The sequence below is a fragment of the Corvus hawaiiensis genome, chromosome 4 (genome assembly GCF_020740725.1).
Source record: "Corvus hawaiiensis isolate bCorHaw1 chromosome 4, bCorHaw1.pri.cur, whole genome shotgun sequence".
Classification (NCBI taxonomy): Eukaryota; Metazoa; Chordata; class Aves; order Passeriformes; family Corvidae; genus Corvus; species Corvus hawaiiensis.
This window is the reverse complement of record NC_063216.1, coordinates 67213835-67236498: the sequence shown is the minus strand read 5'-3', so window position 1 is coordinate 67236498 and position 22664 is coordinate 67213835. Positions and strand designations below refer to the sequence as shown.

The following is a 22664-nucleotide window of genomic DNA, read 5'->3' as shown; positions in this document are numbered from 1 at the left end:
ATCTTTGCTGTCTTAACACATGAACCAGATGTACTATTATGTTCTTTGTTCTTCCCTAAAGAGAGGATGAGCCGATTATTTATCTCCAAACAATAGGAGTTCATGTACCACAGTGAAGAATTTTTTTTTAATTGGGGAGGCAATCACTAACAAGCTTCAGCTGCAACTGCTTGATGTAAACACAGCACGAATTTGTTCCTGGAGTATAAAACGATGTTCATTCCAGTAAGTACATGAAACCAATTTCTAAATAAGTGTGTAAAGAAAGGGATGGAAAGGACAGAGTTTGGAAGGAGGAAAACTCTGGTCTGTCTTTCATGTATTCATATTTACTTCTTTGATACACTAACACATTTCATAGATAAGTTAAGATTTGAAGCTTCAAATACTATTTACAAATAATGCGCCAAGAGAACAGAAGTTAAAGAAACTGCTGGTTGATACAACACATTCCCTAGGTTATATAGCATGCAATCTAAGACATGTGAAAGGCACAAGGGAATATATAACATGTTCACAGGGCCACAAGAATACTTTGTGAAAGTTATTAACAGATTCACAGAGTATATAAACTCTTCATCACTACATAGCAAACTTACATACCTACCTCCATCACAATTTCTATTTGATTATATATAGAAAAGTACGAATTTACAATAAATCAATTTTACAAAGCCTTAAACACAGCTACATCCTGGTCAGCAAATTCTTAGGGACATGCTACACAAATAAAAAACTAACATCAAAAAGCAAGGAAGTTTAGAATTAGTAAGATGTTCTAGAGAAGATACTTAGGAATTCTCTTTATCTTCCCGATAAACTTCATCTCATCTGAAGTCCTCATTCCCCCTTCCCTCTCAATAGTCCTTGCCTTGTCATAACCAAAATTTCTTCCGTTAAACTAGCTTTCAATAATTCACAACAATTTGTCTTCAATACACTGTTTTTAAGACGTAGATTAAGTGCCAAGCAGGAACCTATTACTATAAGCTCTTCACAGAAATAAGGTAAGTTTTCTACTTTAAATTAGTGTAAAGAAACAACTCAAATAGAATAGAATAGAATTTGATTAAGAAAGCATCCTAAGAAATTGTAAAGCTGTATTATCAATATACCTCCAAAAATGAAAACTAGATCAAACTAGGTCAAACAACATAACATAGGTAAAACACTATTAGTTTTTCTAAAAGATCTTTTCTGTATCAATTAAAATTAGAAGAAATCACATGTCAGTCTCTTCACAATTTTAACTAGAAAGTACTACTTGAAGTAAGAATACTTTTATTTTTATTCACAGCTGTGCTCAGAGTTGAAAAAAAAAAAATAGAGTCAGCTATTTGGTTAAAAGTAATGTTTTCTCCTTTCCTTTTGCTTAACAGCAGGCTCTCTCAGGCTGCCATAGTTGGTGCCTAAGTGCTAACTATGTCACCATGCTGTGCATCACATTAAGTTCCCATTTCAGCTCATGAATTTCTGCCAGATTAGTCCAGTAACCAGTAACAGAAAATGAGAAAATGGGAGTTATTTATTACCTCTTACCACCATCTTCCCAAACCTACAGAAAATCAACAGAGTACTGAGATCAATACAATTCAGTACAATGAGATCAATAGATTACTGCACTTTCTAACCAATAGCCAGATCCAGGAAAATAAAGTGTGTCAGATGCATCATATACCTATAAAAGGATACAGGATCAAAACCAGCTAGGATCAAATACAACAGTAATAATATAAAATTGTCTAAAAATACCCCCACAGCTACAAATTGCCAGCTGCTAAAAAAGATGTTCTAACAATACAAAAATAATCTGTTAGGTATGGGCAACCATGAAGTCACAGGATCAAAAGGTTGCACTACAAACCCACTTGGACAATAAACATGCAGGGATATATGTTTTATATGAATGCTGTGTGAGATATATGACATTATAGAAGACTAACAGATATTCTGTGCTGGCAAAATGTGTCTTATGTATCTTCACTACACACTGAAAGAGGACGGGAAGTTTATTTAGACCAGTAATGAGAATGAGATAAGCCCGGAGTCTACGGTTGGTATTTGATCATTCCTGTCATTGGGGAGCTCTAAAGATCTTCTGCTTGACCAGATAGAGAGGTATTCCATAATTCTAAATAGTTCTCAAAAAGAAAAGAAAATTCAAAAATAAGCTTTTAAGACCTTTTCCCATATAGTTCAATTTTTTTTGTAAAAGTAAATGCTTCCCCCTGCATGGAATTATAGCAGGATCATTCCAGAGATGACAACTCCTGTGGTCAGAATGAATTAAGCTGGCAATTTTATGTACCTTCCTCTGAAGCAAGAGGACAGTGAAATGCAAACAGTCATTTTCAGGTTGAATCAATAGGACAGAAGCAGAGGATGACATCCTCTCTTGTAATTTAAGTTTAAAACTCAAGAAGTGATAAAAATAGGAAATACATGAGAATATATTTGCTTATATTCCAGAAACAAAATTTGAAAAAATCTACATACACAATAAGCTCCAAGAGAAACATAACTTTCACAATCATCTCCCTTCTGAATATTCACTACTTAAGAATTCCATCTTTCAACAACATATAAAATAATTATTCAAACATATAAACATTTTTGTACGCAACTATTCAAGTCTACCAAATCGTAGTAGCGCCTATGGGTGTATAAAGCAAAGACACTCTCCAATATCAGATGCATGATATGCTTCAATGACGTCTTGAATCGGTTTGCAATATTATCTATGAGATAAAAAGCTTTTTTTTAACAACATTCAACCAGAAGACAAGAAATCTCGTCTCAATATAAACTTTGGTCATAAAGATCTAAATGCTAAGTTAATTTGAGAACAGGATAGAAATATATTCTTCCAAAGTCACCCCCACATTTATGTAGCTAATGTCTGCTATGAACTTCTCAATTATTTCAGGTAAAATTTTAGCACTGACTCTATCCATTTATCCAAAAAAAGGACAAGCACAACACTGAGGGAATTTCACAGTAATAGGGAAGCAAAGAAAAGTGGTTTAACAGAATCAGCAGGAACTGTCATTTTTCCAGCATTTTTCTTATTTAAAAAAATTTAAAGATTAATCTACTTACTGACATATAACCAGTATGAGAACATGCTCTGTATTTCTTACATACTGGAAAATAAAAATGGCTCCACTTATCTTCATTCTGCTTTGTAAGGCCTCTTAGGGAACAGTGTAAAAAAACACACATCTTAAACCAGAGCTTTTTCTGTAGAAATTCACCTACCTGCTCACGTTTTAAATAGAGGGTATTCTATTAGCATTAAATAATAATGTTAAAGCCAGATGCAAAATGTTCCTATGAGGAGTCCCTGTAACAGCAATGAAAGCTGGAACACAATACAGCTGATCTAGCAAAAATGAATAATTCTTATTCTGTCAAGAGTTGTCAAACGTGGAATGAAAAGCTTCGTATTTTTAAACACTAACACAATCTGAGCTTGTAGAAGCTATTAAGAGTGTTTTCCATTTGGAAAAACCTGCTGACGGTACTCATAGAATCAAATCACAGAACTGTAGAATCATAGAATCAAATTCCTCTTTATCAAATTGCTACATCAAGGGAATGTAATGTAATGCAGTAACAGAAGTATAATCAGGATGTGGATATCTGGTGTCCAGAAAGGCTATGACATATATAAGCCATAATACAAATCAAGTAGATAACAAAACCAGGCATCGTTCCAATCTTGCAACTTAAATTTTACCATAGCTGTCAATTTACAAAAAAAGGGTAGTTTAAACATCAAATTGTCATCTGAAAAAGAAAGCCATAAAGCATGCTTCCAACACAACAGGGACAAAGAAATCTCACAGGTAAATTGCCAGTTTACATACAGAATTTTAGGTATTTCTTATTCTATTCATGTAAGGCAGACAAAAAAGCAAGAAAAAAGAAAAAAAAAATCTCTTCAATTTTTACACTCTAAGAAAGGGCACTTTTTTCTTCCCTTAATTACAGAAAACTACATTCCTCTGGCTCCCTCCAGCTGGAACTATGTTATGTACATCAGTGGTTTGTGTATTTCTAATAGACCCATATCATATGGCACTTAACGCACTACTCTAAATCTCATATCTGCATTTATTCTGACTTCAAAAAAAAGTTCTTACTCCGTGGACAATTTGCAATGCTATTTCTCTTTATGACAGATTGAAAAATTTTAGGTCCATTAACCTTCATTCCAAATTCTTACACATTTATAACTAAATTAGTTTTATGAATTTGTGATACTCTTAAGAAAATTCAAATGCTTTTCGTAGATCCAGTATCAAAGAAATAAGAATGTCTAATAAATGAAATACAGACTATGATGTGTAAGATACCTGATGTGTCTCCATATGCTCATAAACAGCCTTCCTAGAAATCTCTGACTGCAAATGCACTACAGTCAGAAGTAAATTCTAACTATACAACTATCTGAAAATATTTGCCAAATATAATGAGTAACATTAAAACCAAACCTGGGATAACCCAAAGTTAATGCATTAGAGTGAAAATGCAAACAGAACCGAGGTTACTGATTAGTTACCTATTTGGTAATTTTCAGCTGTTATATACTCTGAGAAGTTATCAAACCTCTCTGCATAGATGTTTTTCCAAATATTCAGGGATGTATTACCAGAAATAAAAAATGCAAAAGTATGCAAGGCAAATGGCTTCATTCCCTTTTACTTTAGATGACATCATAGCTCAAAACTACAAGTAGATCTAATCAATCCTCTTTATGAAAGGCTATTTCACAAGAAAGCAGAAGCAAGACAAAATGTCTAGAAAAATGAAAAATGATCAGGAGAACTGAATTAACTTGAAGAAGCAATTACTGAATAATTTTGCTAGAGGAAAAAGCATTGGTTAATTTTGGCCTGTAAACCATAACAACAATATCTGCTTGCTTACTGATTGTGATAAGAACAGCCTCTTCAATGTAAAATGACCTCATTTAAATTAAATTGGTGCTGATAATTCTTGCCCAATGCTTTGTGCATAAATCCATTTGTGACCTATACTAAGGCACATTTTATGAAGAGCATTATGTTGTATTTCTGACTTTCTATTTTCTGTGGGAAGCCTAAAAGAAAACACTACTCCTGTACAAACCAGAACTGAACACTCACGGAACCTTAGCAGAAAGCGCTTTCAGGAGGTTTTATAAAGTTTCTTTGTATCCCTCCATTCTGTTGTAATTGCACTTGGACACAATGAATATTTCCTATTCTGCACTATATTCAGTGGGTTCATATGGGCACGCAAATAATACTCCTGGTTGTTCCTGCTGTACCAAGTAAGAAAACTCTGACTTCTCTGTTGTTGTAGGATGCAGACTGAATGCCCCAGTCACATTGTTTTTTGCACTGTGTGAAAGTGCATTAGCCTCTTTTCAACATTTTCACCATGTTTTATCTTTTAAAACACTTCAGCCACATGCTTAGCCATATATCCAAAGAGACCATCAACTCTGCAAGTTCTGTCCCAGCACAGAATGTACTGCCCACTGCTGATGGCAATATCATCTTCAATCTGTTAAAATATTATACAAAATTGTATCTGAAGAAAAACATTTTAAGATCTCATCCTCTCAAATGGCTGCAGAAATCAATAGTTCTCTAACCTCCAACTTCTTGGTTTAAAAAATAAGCAAATAAATTTAAACAAATTCAGTGACCTGTTATAATACACAATGTGTTAAAAAAACAGTATCATAACAAATTAGTAAGAAAAACAGTGAATATTCTGGAGAAAAATGAGCAGTGAAAACTTCTCAAATGAATACAGACAATTTATGTATGTACTGAGATCAAGAAGCTATAATTAAAACCCCCAAACCTTACAGTAACTTTCTCTCAAAAAATCCTTACTGGATGCGTGAAAAGTTTGATTAAAAAGAGCACAAACCCAAGAGAAATTTCAACTTTTAAGGGGGTAACTGAAAAAATTTTCATTTGCAGAAGAAGGAAGCACTTTTCTTCCCCCTGGTGCTACTCCCTTATACTAGTTAGTGAGAAAAACCAAAAATGAATGGGCCCAATTCATTCTCCTGTAACCTAACTACAACAAGAAGTTACAGCAGAAGTTGTTTAGTTTTGTATTGGTTGCAAAGACCACACTTTTAAACCAAACATGCTAACTCTGCTTAAAATGAGTATGAGACCATTTTAAGGAGTATTAAATGGCAAAAGATTAAGATTCAAATTTTAAGTTGAAATTCTATTTAGAAAAATGAAACATTTTCAATAAAACCTACCATTAGAAGAAAAAACGAAATTTTGCTGCTCATTAGCATAAAAGTTTCACTTTTGAAAAGCTAATAACCAAAATTTTCATGTGAATAGAAACTATACAGGCAAACAAGAAGCAATAAGAAATATCATGAAATCAGCAAGTGACAGATCTTAAAGCAGCTCCTAGTCCTTCTTGAATCTTGACTGCAATTGTTGATCAATTTTAAAGCTAAGGCATGCTATTTTCTGACAGTACATGGGGAGAATTAATACGCATTTGGTTCATGTACAGCCCTTGATTTTACAAATTAAAGAGAACAAAAAATTAATCGTGAATCAGTTAAGAAGCCAAATATTTGAGTTAAAGCATATTAAACTTCTGTACAATTTTATAATGATTTCCATGCTGTACACACAAACAAGAAAACTAAAGACTGTATTATCTAACAGTAAAATGTATCAATACTGCTAAGGATAAGCCAGCTCCTAAATATTCACTTCATTTGAAAAATGTATTTACAGAACAACTAATGACAAAAATCAGTGAAATGCAAATTGTTTTAAACCATTCAAGAAAAAAAAAGCAGTTAAATATGATGCCTAGATTAAACTACTTTTCAAACCTATTTTAAGTTCTGTTGTATTTTATATTACTTTGCACTGGACATTTCAATATTTTTAATTAAAATTTAATGTAAAAATTGCTTTATAACTTAAAATAGTCTTAAATAATTTATAGAATTCAATTTTTATATAAACAGATTTAATTTTAAATTCTTTGCCCTAATCCAGTTAAGATTAAATACAATATTTTTATAGCCTAATCTCCAGATATTCAGAAAATAAAGAATTACAACTATTCTTTGATAACACTGCCACCTAGTGCAAACTCTAAATTAGAATGAAGCATTTCTTTGAACTTGCTCATTCTGTAATTTAGTCTAAGGTGGAACTATACCATGTCCAAATTACGTCTTCAGTACTACTTAACTGAACATCGGAATAATAACATTTGTTCTTCTCTTACCTGGAATGCCTGTTAAATATGCAGCTATACTAATTTTGAAAATATAACTGTAAAATGCTGTTAGATAATACATTCACATCTAGTGTATATCAAAATGCTTTTGATAGCAAAAAATAAGAGAATACAAAGCTAACGTCCTACAAACAAACATGTATGTCCCAAGAACTTTACATTAATGCAGACAGTAAACTGAAATATTACTTGGTTAAACTTGGTATCTAACAAGGAAAAGTGGAAAATAATTCAGTAAATTAAAGTACAACTGGAAAGCAGAAAGAAATTGAGAATTTCTAAGGTGAAAATGATATCTAAGAATGAGGTTGATAGTAGAAAATCATATTTATACAGAATTGGTCAATATACAAACTGACAAACCCAGAGCTCTAGAGAAAATACTAGATTTACTTAATTCAATGCACTTCTATAGCTATGCTGCCATCTAGTGAAACGGGATACTTTTCTCTGCAAGACTTAAATTTTGTTCAAATGAAAAACAGTACGTATGTGTACCACAGCAAACACTGTTCACCTGAAAATACCTTATTCCCTCTTCTTCACCACTACATTTTTGTACCATGTGTTACAAGGTAACTAATTTCAGCCATTGGACAGTAAACATTTATACACTTAGCCCGAAATGCAAATGGGCTTACAGACTTCAGAGAGAAACCAAGAACTGATCAGCACAGACCACAGTCTAGGATCAGGGAAAAAGTTAGCTATTAGCAGATTTCAGACCATTACACAGATGAAGTACTGGATTCACAGCTAGTAATGCAGATAAATATTACTCTGAACCTTCAGTGTAAACTACCTGTTGTGTTGTGGTTGTTTTCTCATTACATTTAATTAGAATGATGGCTTAAAACTTTGTGAATTTCAGACACTAAAAAGCAAATAAAAAAAGTAAATACACACTCACCTGGGAAAATATATTTGCAGTTGGAGCAACTCTGTTGTCCACAATACTATATAATATTGCTAACAATCTGTCCAGGGGAAATGGCTTTGGCCCAAGAAGGTGATTGCTGGTCTGCAACAGAAACACCACTTTTTAATCCAGTAGGTCTTTCCTGGAGTACCACATGATGTTAATCTCATCTTTTTGGCCTCTGGGGAAGCACTGTGATTCACAGTAGTCTTTCATACCGCCTACTTATATGTTATGGAAAACACTGAATACATGCTTATTGATCAAGAAAAAGATACAGACAAAAAGTCTATTTAACATGGCAACTGTTCAAACTGCACAATTAATAGGAACACTTCTGAGCTGTAACAGAGGATCTTATGCCAACTTTCCTGTCACTAGATTTATACATTTACTTGTCTTATTTAATGACCTTGCCCAATCTAAGGAATAAAGAGGAAAGGCTATGTTTTATGGCTTTCAAAGAATGAATCACAGAACAGCTTGTGTTGGCAGGTAGTTCAAAGATTTCTTCTAAAGAAGGAGGACAAAACTGGACAGAGTATTTTAGAGGCAACACAAAGAGTGCTGAGTGTAAGACTCAGAGTGCACATGCCTCCCACAGGTTTAGCTGACTAAAATAAAGAGTTCAGATGGCTGAGCCCAAGGTCAGCTTCTTGGCTGGTAAAAGCTGCTGTATAATGAGCTACCAGCCAGCTACAGACAACTGTGTTATCAGAACACATCATATTTACTCAACTTCACATCTACAGAGCTCTTTTGCACCTTACATACCTCACACCTCAGCTGACAAGGATGGCCTTCATAGGCATTACAGATTGCTGTATGTAGTAACATTGCATTCACTTAAATTCAAAGAAATACACAAAGTCCTGATTGTTCAATGGTAAGCATTTTCAAAATAACCAATTCTACAAAAAGGAGATGTACAGTTTATAAGGCAGAACTGGGCAGTATTCCAAGTTGGGCAGCATAGTTAGGACTACAGAGATTTATGACCCACACTTTCAAAAGTTCTTACAAGGGAAATACTTGTTTTATTTTAGGTTTGTATTTAATTCTCTCTACTTTGACATCCAGTTGCCTTTTCTGTAGTGTACAGTGATTTCTTCTTACTAGCAGTGCAGCCAAGAATAAAGAGGATTTTCAAGGCAAAGTTTGTTTCAAAATGCTTCTGGGAAAGAACACCTCAAATATACCACAAGCACCTCTGTGGCATTAAGTCGTCATCAGCAAAACACAACCACCCATTTCTTCAGGAAAACCAAAAAGTACTTCAAATACATGTTTTAACTTTTCAAATCCAGGAGGTGTCCCCAAAGCTACCTCTTGGCTAACAAAGCAAGCTGTGTGAAGAATCATGGAAACACATAGTTTTTGGGGTTCCTCCCCCCTGCCATGTGGTCCTGGGGGAGGGGACCCTGGGCTAGAGGGGTTTCCCCACTTTCTGGTCAATCCTGTTCTCCATTGGTTGTTTTGTGTTCCCCTGCCTGGGGGAAGACCCTGCTGGTCCTGTGATTGCAGCAGTTCTTCAGCAGGACGCCAGCCATGCAGCTGGAGAATAAAGATCTCTAAAACATCTATCAAGAATCAGTCCCTAATTTTTTCCACGGGCCTCGCTGTCCTATACATGTTGCAGAAATCCCCGCTGCAACACATAGCCAAGACTCTAGCATGGCATCCTCAGACAGAATGCAGACGTGGTGTGAGTTATGAACTGTAAAATCACTTGCCCTTCTGCTTCTACACATGCCAGTTCTGTAAAGCAGATTCTTTACTGTTAACAAACAAACAAGACTAATTAAAAACGGCGCACTCCAAGAAGCTAGCAAATGCAGTTAGCGTGGAGCAATCTCTGATCCTCTGCTTAGTATATACAGTTACTTCAGAAATTTCTTGCTCTACATGTAGACAGAATACTGTTTGGAGCTTTCAAATTATCTAAAAGAAATGATTCCCTCTAGAAAAAGCAGAAGAGTTAATTCTAAGAGAATAAATTCTTGGAAGAGTAACAATGGTTTAGAAATTCCTTGAAACATAACATGGTAAAGAATTAGAATTTTACACATCCTCTGCAAGGAGATAAGGCAGAATGCTACAAAGGATAGTATTTATAAAAATGCAAGGGACTCAACATCTCTCAAAAACAAAAAGAGTCAGAAAACCTGGTAAGAAAGTTTTATAGCCATCAAATAACTCTGTATGTCCTCTATCACCTTTCCACCTAGGCAATACATCCATTGTTCAAAAAGACCTTCCCTCAGTTGCCACTATGTGTGCCCATGCTTTTTATGTGCAGTGCCAGTTTCATGTTCCCTCTGTTTACCTAGCCTAAGTCTTTCACCATCCCACAATTGCAAGCCGTTTATTCACATTCTAAAATGTCACAAACAAGAATGAGAACCCCAAGTGTTCTTTAAAAGCTTAACCTGAGCTCAATTATCTGCACAAAAAGAAGAAACTCCTTAACCTCAATTGACTGAATTTTCAATCTTTTTAGCATGTACTTGAAGACTGAACAATACCTCTCCCTTTTTTTGTAATGCAGGAAGTATTTCCAGACTTCTCTGGTTGCTATATAAATGAAGCAGGTTCAGCTGTAAGCCATAAATTCTGATACAAAACAAATCCTAGACTGAAGCTGAAGCAGACACACAAGATAAACACACCAACACATTCGATCTTCTGACAGACTGATACGTGAAAAAGTTCACTCCTGCAAAAATTGCTTCATCAAGCTTCACCAAGAAGATCTCTCACTTGTCACTAAACTGGAAAAGCATTGTTCCAGGACAACCATTCAAAGAAACACAACAAATTCTGCTTTTATCAGCAACAGGGCAATTAATAGAATGGTAAGTCAGTTTCTTCTCCTCATTCACAAGATTCACTTGTTCTAATTAAAAAAACCCCCACAGCTTCTGGACTGACATAGTTAAGAATCACAAAATAGATTTTTAGTCTTGCTGTACCCTAAACTTTTATGGAAGGATTTATTTCACCTAATGTCAGCTTCCTGCCAAGCCGGTACAGACTGCCAAACCAGTTTCCTCAGTTCCCATACAGCCAGTAGAAATGTAATCAATACAATTTGTGGTGCAATTCATCTGCCTGAAGGTAGAACGTACTTTAGTGTGAGCCAAATCACACCCTACACTCCAATGACTGCATCAACTGGCTCTGCACGGGCTATAAACTGGTTTAGATGCAGGCACCCACGAGAGTTAGGTGAATCTGATCTGTAAAACACTTTAGACAAGCTTCTCTGAGCAAAGGTATACTGTCACAACAACTGAAGTAAATGAGTGTTTAGAACACCACATCTGTAATTCTTTATCCCTGTATTTCAATTCCTTCACTATAGAATTCTTTCTATAAAAATCTTTTAAGGAATATAACTTTTTTTTTTTGAGATAAATGCTGATACTTGGCCACTCCACTTATGATGTCCTTTAACTAGCTTTACGAAACACACTTTGTTGTACACAAAAATATGGCTTTAGGAGACAATTTCACGTTACAGTTTCAATAAAATAAAAATGTCTCTCTCAGAAATTTGTATCATACAAAACAAGTGCACCAAAAATTGTTATTTCTGCAATTCTGCTGTTTCTACAGTAATCAATGACACAAAATGAAATACAAACTCACAAGTACAGCAGAAAGAAAGTACTTGCTGGCAAGCTCAGCTTAGAAAGATAAAATACACACCTTCTCATGCTTCTTCATGAAGTTGGTCTTTCTAATTTTCCCATGATGCTGCAAAACAACAGACAAGAGCAAAGATAATTAACACAGTCAACAAAGAATGTATACACGACAAACAGTAGTATGTTACACTAGGTCTACTACTTTACTACACTTCCAGTATTTGCCTTTGATGTTACTACCAATCATTCTTACTATAAGCCCTAAAATTACACTTGCCTTACTTCTTGCTTCACCTTGTCCCAAATGGTGCAAAGCCAAAACACAACATGCTAATATTTTCTGGTGACGTGCATAAGTTTTGGGTTTTTTTAATCTACTCAGGAATTGATGAGAAGTAGTAAAAATTTGTTTTTAATATGACTTCATCTTCCTCATATCCTCAATCATCTAATGAAAAAGACAGATGATGACTATCTTAATTTCTAAAATGTATCCATGTATAAAATCCACCAGAATTTTCACCTTTTATTGACCCTATTTTAGAATTTGGATGGTACACAAGCTGGCAGAATGACAACCAGGAATTTAATCAATACAATACAAAGGTAGTTCAAGGTTCTTGAGCTAAATGACAAAAGGAAGGAGGAGGGGAGGAAAAAGGGGTAGGGGTGGGTGTTGAAGGAAAGAACATAATTGAAAGCTGCACCTTCTTAAAATTTTCTTAAGAAAGGAAGGACTATTGAAATAAAATAATCAAGTGCTCTTGGATCTCAATTGAAAATGTGAGGGCAAGACAAGGGCAGAAATATAGTAAACAGTGTTACAAATGAATGGGTTAAAAAAGAAACAAAAAAACCCAAGAGAGACATGAAGGATGAGGTGTGAGGTAAAATTAGAGGAGAGTTGTAGTATTTTTTAAGCATAGTCAAGTGCTCTTTCATCACCTGATGATTTTTTCCACAGCCCTGAGAAGTATACCTTATAAGCATGCTCAAGAAATCAGGGAAAAAAATAACTCAAATGAAGGAATTATTTTTTCATTATAATGTTTAAAATCTTGTACTTAGTATTTGTGGCCCTCAATATTCAGCCATGTCAAAAGTATCTCAGTAAATGTGGTTTTTCTTGACTGACTTCTGAAGAGCTAAATATTAGACAGGGCTTAAAGGTTCACTTCACATGGTTTTTCTGGTTAAAAAAACCCCAGTTAATTCAGTGAATACATATCAGACACACTTAAGAGATAGCAAAGTAATAATTATATCATGACTGCAGTGACAACCATGACCTTTCGGACAGGAAAGTGATCAAGCCTGAGGTTACACAGCATGCTTGGGATGGATCACAACAAACTGCATTCATCATTTTACAGGTTATGCTGGGATCTCTGTGTGGTATATATGGTGCCCAACTTCTGTGCAAGCACAAAACCCCACAAAATTAAGAGCTAATTTTCAATTCACTTTTAATGCTGTTTTCTATTAAAGATTTCATATATAATTCATAAATATAGCTATTCTTTCTTGTTTTTAAAGACTTTCTTCCAAACCAGCTTCATATTTTTCTCTCAATCTACTGCAAAGCTCTTGAATTTTCACATAACTAACAGCAGTGGTACCAATTATCACTTCCCTGCTCTGTCAGGCTGTTAGCATTCCAGGTTGCCCCAAACTGTGACTTTATTTTTAGCTGTAGTACAGCCTAGCATCTATAGAGTAGTGCAGATGAGCAGCTCAATTACCATCTTTTATTTGCATCCCTTTTGCTTCTACCAGTCCTCAGTTAAATCACTCCAGAAGATACTTTTCCGTGATCTACTCTGAATCTCATTACAAACCTGATAAAAATTATATTCTATTTTCACTGTTCGCATGACTCATAGAAACACCCAGCCTGAAACCCCCCCAGAAGTGTTGGCTTTGTTGGGCTTTGAGATGCAGCTATTTCTGAAGTTCAATTTTAGACCTTATGAAGGACTAACTGATACCAAATGACACGCAGGAAAAATGGTGACTTCTGACTCACCAGTTCCCGGGAAAAATATCTGATAGCACTGATAGAAATAGCTTCATGGTCCCTGCTTCAAAAACCTTAGAAAATCATGTTTATTATACAAAAGTTTAGTACAGTTCATGTGCAAGAGTGGAAACTCACTCAGAGATACTAAAAAGGGAGAAAGGAAAAGAATTAAGTTGAAAAGGCTGCTCAGTAAACACAAGGAGAATGTGGCACATTTTGATAATGTGCCTTACAGACTTGACTCTTGCATGCTTTCCCATTTCTGTGTAGAAACAATTCTTCAGCAAATAAATCTCTAACACAGAAAATGCTTCAGCCAAGTGCAAAGAACAAGGCTTGTCCATAAAGAAAAGTTGCCTATCTACACTTACTACAAGTAACCCTCCATACAGGAAAGGACTAAATAGAAGGGTAAAACACCTACAGCTTTCAGTAAGATCATACCAGTTTAAACTGAAAATGTACTAGCATATCATCACTAGGAAGTGTAGTGACTTCTCAAAATGTGTATCTATGAGGTTTTTTTTAAGAGGGAAGAAAATAATATTTTTACAAATTTGTCCTGCCCTCATTTTAACTGGTTACACCTACCCATCATGAATACCATACATTTATATATACATGCATGTATCAATACATACTGTAGTAGTTGGTAAAATGTATAGAAAGTCCATCTGCCCCATCTCTTTTCTGATATCTGTCTTCCCACTTACATTTTGTCAAATTAATAACTTAAAATGAGGCAATGAGGCAGGCTTGAGCAGCTTGAAGATCTTGGGTCAGGAAGAGATAGACAACAATAGCACTACAGCACTTGTCTGCAGTATAACCACAACTTAGCCCAGAGGAAAAAGAAGAAAAAAAAACCCCTCAACTTGTACGTGGCAGGATCTTACAGAAAATGATGTTTAGGCCAAGATTTGGTAGTAACGATTAATACATTCATCCTAAAACATGCATTACCACCATTTCAATGCAACATATATCAGCCAATGTAACCACACCTTCTGCAAAAGCAACTGCTTGTATGTTTCTGTTTCAGAAACTTAGAACCGCACAAATAACCTAACAGTGCACTAAGTCATTTTACCTCATTAAAGGCCAAGGCAGTTGTGGTTTGTACCTTACTCTGGAAATTTAAGTGTGGCTTATAACTAAGGACACTGCAGTCACTCCACTAAAATCTTTTCAAAACAAAGCTGTATCAACTTAGAAAAGCAAAGCACAGTGCTCATGGTGCAACAATGTTATGCATAATTTGACATGAAGAGGAAGTTTGGTTTATTAGACATTTATAATCACTAGGTGATCATTACCCCATCAGAGCATGTGATCTATAGAAAGCTGCTCTTCAAATCAAATGAAGCACAGACAGAAACAGAGCTCAAAATGAACAGTTGAAGAGTTTCAAACTAGGAAATTCAATATGCAGGAATCCAGTTAATAGCACTAAGAAATTAATCTTATTACCTTAAGAAAGAATCTCTTATCTGTCCTAACAGGATTGTAGGAGGCAAGGTAAGCAGCTATTAGAAGAAATTTGGAGTAATAAGGAAGTTCCACATGGGTATGTGCTGAAAGTCCTATAAAATAAACAAACAGTTTATGAGTTAACCAAAAACCAGTCTGAACATCCACAAACTTCAAATTAGACTTCCCTGCATTCTTCTTCTTTTCCTTCTCTCCTGCTCTAGTGCCATAACTAAATGAGTATGGCTACTTTCTCAGCTCTATTATCACAGATACAAACTCAGGGAAGGGCCAAGAAGCATGGCACAAAGCTAAACTAGCATCCTGAAACCTTTTTGGACTCTCAGCAACTGTATGTGAAGCATCAGAGATTCATAAATCTTCCTGAAAAAAAAATATAAATAACTGCAGGCTACTGTCATTTAAGAGAATTTTTCTGGCAAACAAGGCAGATGAAGAGAGCTATTTAAATACAATGGCAATTTTTTTCAAGACTCAACCTTTAGACTGCTCCAGACCACCAAACAGCTTGTCCAGGAACAAGGCTGACATGGTGAAGAATGCAGCAGTGCTGCACTTCTGAAAAATAGTTCATCTAACAATTTTTAGCCACTGTTCTATATCCTAAAGAAAATGTTTTAAAAATTTTAAACTTGATCCATTTGATTTTGCCTCTTTGTACACATGTATACTTAATTAAGAATAAATACACACATTAAAACCCACAAGAACTACAGTCCCGTGAACATTTGCTTCCCCTCTTTTTTACTTTGTATTTTTTACCTTCACAGTCCCCTGCTCTTGTTTTACATGCTTATGCATAAGAATAGGATCATCAAACCATCCTTCATCAGCTGGCTAACTACAGAAACCATTAAAGCATTTCTCTCATGCCCTCTTTGCTCAGTTTTTTACTTCAAGAGTTTCTTGTTCCTTGTTCTGTGAAGTACCTGTACCTTTATGCTTTAATCCACAAATATCAGCAAATAAAGATGAAAGAATTAAATATGTTCAAAAGTTACGATTCAGGGTCCACACTATAAGGAGAGGTATTCTAGATGAGAGCTAATCATGATTTCCTCTCATGTAAGCACAAAAGAACAGCACTTTTAGTTTCATTTACAATCAAGAGATTCTCTTGTACTGCATGCTAATTATAAAATGCAACACCAAATAAACTCTTACAGATACACAATTTAGTTTAATACAAAAACATCTGGTTTTTCTCCATTCTTCTGGTCAGCCAATATTGTATCATACACAGAACTATTTGATGATGTATACCTTTATTAGAGTTAGAATTTTATTTATTAGAATTTCTTTTTAAGCATGTTGCTATCAAATGCTATTTAACAACATGACATTTTTTCTTACTACATATACCTATGAAAATGCATTTAAAATGAAGTCTCCCTTCTTGGGCTTGTCAGGCAAAATATTTCATGATCATCTGGGAGGCAGTTTAATAAAAACACTTTGAATCAAACTCCTTTGTTCAAAAATGTTGAAAATTCACCAATCATAAACCAAGTACAGGAAACAGTCTGATGATTACGCTTATCTGAAGAAATTATTTGTCATGATAAATAATACAAAAAAGTGTTCCCAAACTACAAAATGGTCAAAAGACCACGACCAAGTGACATCGCCAGGAAAATATTTTAGTATTCCTTCCTAAATTGTAAATGAAGGCTGACAAATATATCGAGATTCAACTTTCCAGCCTGTCTGAAGTATAAAATCAAAGCTCTATTTGTTCAAGGAAAGAACAAAGAGAACACTTGCAGTTCTGACATTTCTCTTTGCCAAGAAATCTGGACACAGGACATGTGTTTGTTTAGGAATGTGCTAATCCAGTGCAATACACCAGGTACAACATTCTCTTCTCCCTACCTGGACAATTCTGCCAGCTGGCACACAGAGGTTTGACCATCAGGGGTCAGGCCACTCCTCACCCCTTCTTACATAAGAAATACTGATGTAAAGAAGACTGCTTTTACCTGCAAAGGGTATTAGGAAAGGTTACTCCCAGTATACATGATAGGGGAAAAATAGTCCTTTGTAGAACGCCTCAAAAAACCTTGATTACCCTGAACTGTAACCGAAGACTAACAGGAAGCCTTGTCTGTGTAGTTTCATTCATGTGTTCTCAGATGACAGAGACCAAGTCAAACTGAAAAGCACATTCCACATTACAAGACCCTGCACAGTTACTGTGTTTTATACCTTTTAACTGCCCAGGCTCTCCACCATCATGTTGCAAACGCTCCCACTGTGAGCTGAAAGACAGATAATGCAAATATGTAACAATGAAGTATTTATTAGTCTTTTAGAGAAAACGACCCGCTTGGTATATGTATATTTTAATTTTGTGACACTGGCTAGGATACAGTTAGTGAGAGAATAATTAAAAATACAAGGTCCTACTATCTCGCATGTAAATTTTAATAATCTGCAGACTATGTATTTGAAAAAAAAGAAAAAAACGAAAAATAATGTTTGATTAAGGCATAAAAGACCCATTCCTTCCCATCTAACCACCACGAGTAAGCAAATATCCACAGCGTTCCAAGTTTCAAGAATAATGCAGAATTGGAAAAAAAGTAAAAACACTGATAGTTTTGATTCTTTTTAATCTGCTTAATAACTTTATGTTTGTGAGAAAAATACTATAATTACTTCATAATGTAATTTTGAAGTCAATGGAAGTCATCAAGATGGATTATCCTGTCAGTGAAAAATGCCCTCAAGTAGTTTGGTATCCTCCTAAACAATAGCAAAAAAATTCACTTTAAAACTTCCATTAAGGAATGACATTGCTAGAAATTTCGTATTTTGGGTCATTTTGTATGCCACAAGGGGATTAAAAAAAGATAAATTTGTTAAAGCTGTTTTGGCTTGTTTTTTAAAGCTCTTCATGAACAGGGTTTAACAGCCATAAGCCATAAACTTATGAAAACAGTGTAATGAGAGCTCATGTAATACTTAAATTACAATGAATGACAAACCAACTCATCAATGAGTTAAGGTTTTATCCAATGTCTATTTTACAGGCAGAAAAAAAAAGGTTCATTTTCCTTTCAGTTCAGGTAGCACAACAGCTGATAGCAAAGTTCTATTGCTATAAATTGCATGGTCAAGAAAAATTCAGAGTAATCATAGTTCTGTGGCCAGAAAAACTGATATAGTGACTTTAATTCCTGAAGCATTTACTGGTACACAGAAGTAAATCCTGGACAGAAAGCTGAAATTTCTAATAAAAATCAAGTCAAGCTCAAATTTATAATCAAAGAAAACTGTAGAGGGAAATTACTTATTTGAAAACAATTCACAAGCTATTTTGTATCATAATCTTTTATTATAACTTAATTAGAGTAGGCAATTACACAATATAAAAAGTCAGGAAGATCCCAAGTAGACTGTGTAATGAAGATCAATATTGAATACAAATAAATATCTGAGCCAAACAGAAAAATGCTGCATTGTACAGTGAAGCCTAGCTTGCACAAAGCAAAATCAATTCTCTTTTTGAAGGAGACATCTCTAAAACACTAGCAAAGGCTTCTACTATGCACTCAGGTTGTGACCAGAATACCCTATGGCCTCAATGACATTAAAAGGAAAGAAATCAGTATGTTTTTATCAAGATAAAGAAAACAAGCAATACTGAATGATCTCTCTTTACATGGTGTAACAACAGAATCACTCTAATCTTAAAGGTGGAGAGAACATTAAACCTAAGCCAATTATTACCACTGTGAATGAACACCACCATCCTTTTTTCTAGCAGTCTGGCAGCTTACAAAATAAACAAGGAATCTAAAGCAATATCACGAGAAATAGCCATTAACAGGACACCAGATTTTAATGCTGTCAAAAATGGCAATTCCATGTAAGAAAAAGTTTGTCCTTGGAAAAGAAAATAAGGGGTCAGAAAGTAGAGTCAGCAAACAAACCTAGCTCTATCAAAAAAAGCTAAGAAACACAGGTACTCAGAATCTGTAACGTCTCAAGAATTTTGAGGCTTGCACACATCCTTAGTTCCATGAGGATCTGCCGAGCTAACAAACATGGCAAAGTGTGTTTTAAACAGTGTCTGTATATTCTGGTGAGGGATTTCCATGCTTGGTAGTTCCATACATTACAGAAAATAGATCGAGCCTCAGTGAAAAGGAGAACAAAACCTGCTGCCACTGCTTTACTTATTGAATCCATTATATGCTACAAATACCATTTTGTTTAAATTTCCTCCTGAGATATACTATTTCTAGCAGTGTATGGCAATAAAGAAATGCACATTAAAGAAAAAAGATTACATCCAGCAGAAAAGAAACACTAGCCATGAAACACAGTGAGAGGAAGGTTGTTAAAAACAGCAACCTCAACAAAGCAAACAAACCCATGCTCTCCAAATTACCTGGATATTTCCCGGAGATAAACAGTCTGCATTGCCTTCTTCAAATGAGGTTCAATATTTTTCCAGAGTTTGCGGGTGTCGCGTTCATTTGCTGCACCAAGCCAGAATCAACTCTATTAAACACTTAACTCATACAACACTCATACAAAACTCATCCTTGACACCTGAACAGTCACAGGCATGACACAGTCTAACACCCTGATTCTGACGTGCTGCTTTAGGATGATGCACCACCACCATCCATCCAGCAAGCACCTGTTCCTCTATGACTATTCTGAGATAATCTGTGTCAGTTTGACAGAACCTCTCCTCTTGGTTTCTGTCTTCTCTAGGCCTCAACAGAGAAATAACTTATCGCATTAATTTGCAGAAATCTTGATAGTTGAGTGAGGAGAAAGATCTATAGGAGGAAAGAAAATTTTCAGGGTATTTCCATCTTTGTTTCCTAAAAAACTACCACCAAATACCACGTACCGCTTCTGCTGCAAGTGCTAATGACTGGCTATGACTGGAACAAGCACTGCTGTCGTGACCTGAGAACCACTGTGTCACCACACCACAAGGATCAAAGCAAAATCTTCACCAAAACCCACTGAACAGCACCTGCTCTCATACACCCGCTCAAACTAAGGACAGCGCCTTACCTTCCCCTCTGACCACTGGTTCACAGTATTTAGCAAAATTGAGTGCTGCCTACAGAAAGCAAAAAATAGAACACATTAAAGTACTACCTATCTGATCCAGCTACAGAGTATAACTAGTAGGGTAATTCATTCCTTTGCAAAACCAACAAATTCTTTTTCAGTCAATAATTATGCCACTTGCTTACAAACATTACACTGTAAAACATGGTAACATTTTTGTACCATAAAATACAAAGAGAAGCAATCTATCACAAGTTACATGGCTTTGAGCTCAGCAAGATCTGTTTACTGTACTCAAGGGGTTGCATTGTTTTAAACTAACATAACAATTTATCAGTATAAATGCAATAAAAATGTTTTCATGAACTTACTCCCTTCATTTTCACATAAAACTTTCCATTCCAGGAGAAGTTCAGCACACTTAAAACACACACAGAAATTATTTATTTTAAAAAATCAACCAATCACAAAAAAACCTGCTAACATATTCCATATGCAAATGAACTTCGTTTGCCTGAAGATTAAGAGATTTTTGACAATACTATAATCTAGACTTTCCTCTAAAATGTTTACATCAATATCACACAATTTTGTAAAACACCAATCCTCATATTTCATTCTCTTTTTGTCCTACTGCACTTTAATAAATCTCTGTGCTAATATACAAAACTCAATGCAGTAACTTACATTTATAAATCTAATAAAATTCCAGAATGTATTATTAGTAATCACACATAATAGCATATACATTTAGAATCTATATTAGACACTAAGGAGTTCAGAAGCTTACATTCAGTTTTATGTGTCTGTCACTATCTTCTACAGAAGAGACTTGTCAACCACATAAAGAATTTAGGGTCCAATCACATAAGTATTTTCATAGTGTTGCACAAGCAAATAGTGCATCTAAAGCTAATGAAATTCTCTTAAGCAGAGCCACTCAAGTACATGTCTGCAGGAACTGTGACCCCTGTTTTCTATTTCTGTCTCCAGCAATCTCATTTAAATATAAAACCTGTATGGTTAACAGACAAGTTCAGCTGAAATTTAGCAATATGTTCCTGAGGGAAACACAGGCAGAACATTCAGATCATCTCTTGAGCACCGATTTGTTCGCTGATACCATCAAACTTGTAAAATTTCCTTGTACACAGTATAGTTATTTAAATAATAATTGAATAAGATGTTTGTTATTGCTATTAAGCTTTTCTTATGCAAAGGTCACCATCAAGTAATTTAATTTTCTTCTGTTAAGTTTGTTTGCTACTACATTATATGGTTAAAATGCCTTTTTCCAAATACTTTCAATGTATTACCAGAAAACCACACAGCATTGGAAGCCCTTTACAGCCACCAAAACGACTGCAACTTTTGTTAGGGATTTTTAGGGCAACTGCATTTTAAGCTAACACATTCTTAAGAGGGAAAATTTACACTAGATATAAAGAAGGCTTTTTTACTATGAAGGTGGTGAGACATTAACAGGCTGCCAGAGAAACTGTAGATGCCCCATCCCTGGAAGTGTTGAAGGCCAGGCTGGATGAGGCTTTGAGCAGGCTGGTCTACTGGAGGGTGTCCCTACCCATGGCAGGAGAGCTGGAACTAGATCTTTAAGGTCCCTTCCAACCCAAAACATCCTATATTCTCTAATTTTCTCTTTGTCCATATTCAACAATAAATCTTGACTTTCAGAGCAACAATAAACATAGACTTTCATTTGGCAAAAGACAACCCAAAACAAAACAACTCTAAAGAAGCTCATCTCACCAGATGCTGAAGTTCTTTCAGGTCCCTACAGACCATGTAGAAGACACCAAGCAAAATATTGATATATGCAGAGTAGAAATCTGCAGAATATTCTGGGGGATGATTCTGAGACAAGATCTTCTGCAGATGTCCTGTTTAAAAATAAACGTTGCTTGTTTAAAGCCAACTTAATGAATTGACCACATTTGTGGAAAAACAAACAATAGCCATCACTAAAAAAAACCGCAACAAAATCCAATGAAACCTACACTGATTTTAAGAACCAGCAAATGTCATGGAATCAAAACATTACTTTGAGATGTTCTGGCAAGTGGAAAAAGACAAGACCTTTAGAGGTTGTGTGAATATAGGCTTTTACATTCCAGTAGCTATTACATATTCCAGGTTCTGTAAAAGGCACACTGATAAACATGCAAACAACCTTTGAATGGCCTTTTGACAAAGTGTTCTACAACCCCCAAAAAGCAGGTTTAAAAATTAGTTT

General features: G+C 35.2%; 1 protein-coding gene across 5 annotated transcripts in view; it reads right to left on the bottom strand.

Moving 5' to 3' along the window:
- The window catches only part of ORC5 (origin recognition complex subunit 5), a 68781-nt gene that overhangs the window by 33357 nt on the left and 12760 nt on the right, over positions 1-22664 (bottom strand). For all 5 annotated transcript variants that reach the window (XR_007203168.1, XR_007203169.1, XM_048301644.1 and 2 more), the window contains 7 exons: positions 22181-22311; positions 20414-20462; positions 19770-19860; positions 17579-17631; positions 15353-15465; positions 11924-11971; positions 8204-8314 (listed from right to left, as the gene is read on the bottom strand). Coding sequence is in view for 3 of the 5 variants with exons in the window: in XM_048301644.1 (XP_048157601.1) it covers positions 8204-8314; positions 11924-11971; positions 15353-15465; positions 17579-17631; positions 19770-19860; positions 20414-20462; positions 22181-22311 (596 nt within the window). In the remaining 2 variants the exon portion in view is untranslated. The remainder of the gene's footprint in view (positions 1-8203; positions 8315-11923; positions 11972-15352; positions 15466-17578; positions 17632-19769; positions 19861-20413; positions 20463-22180; positions 22312-22664) is intronic.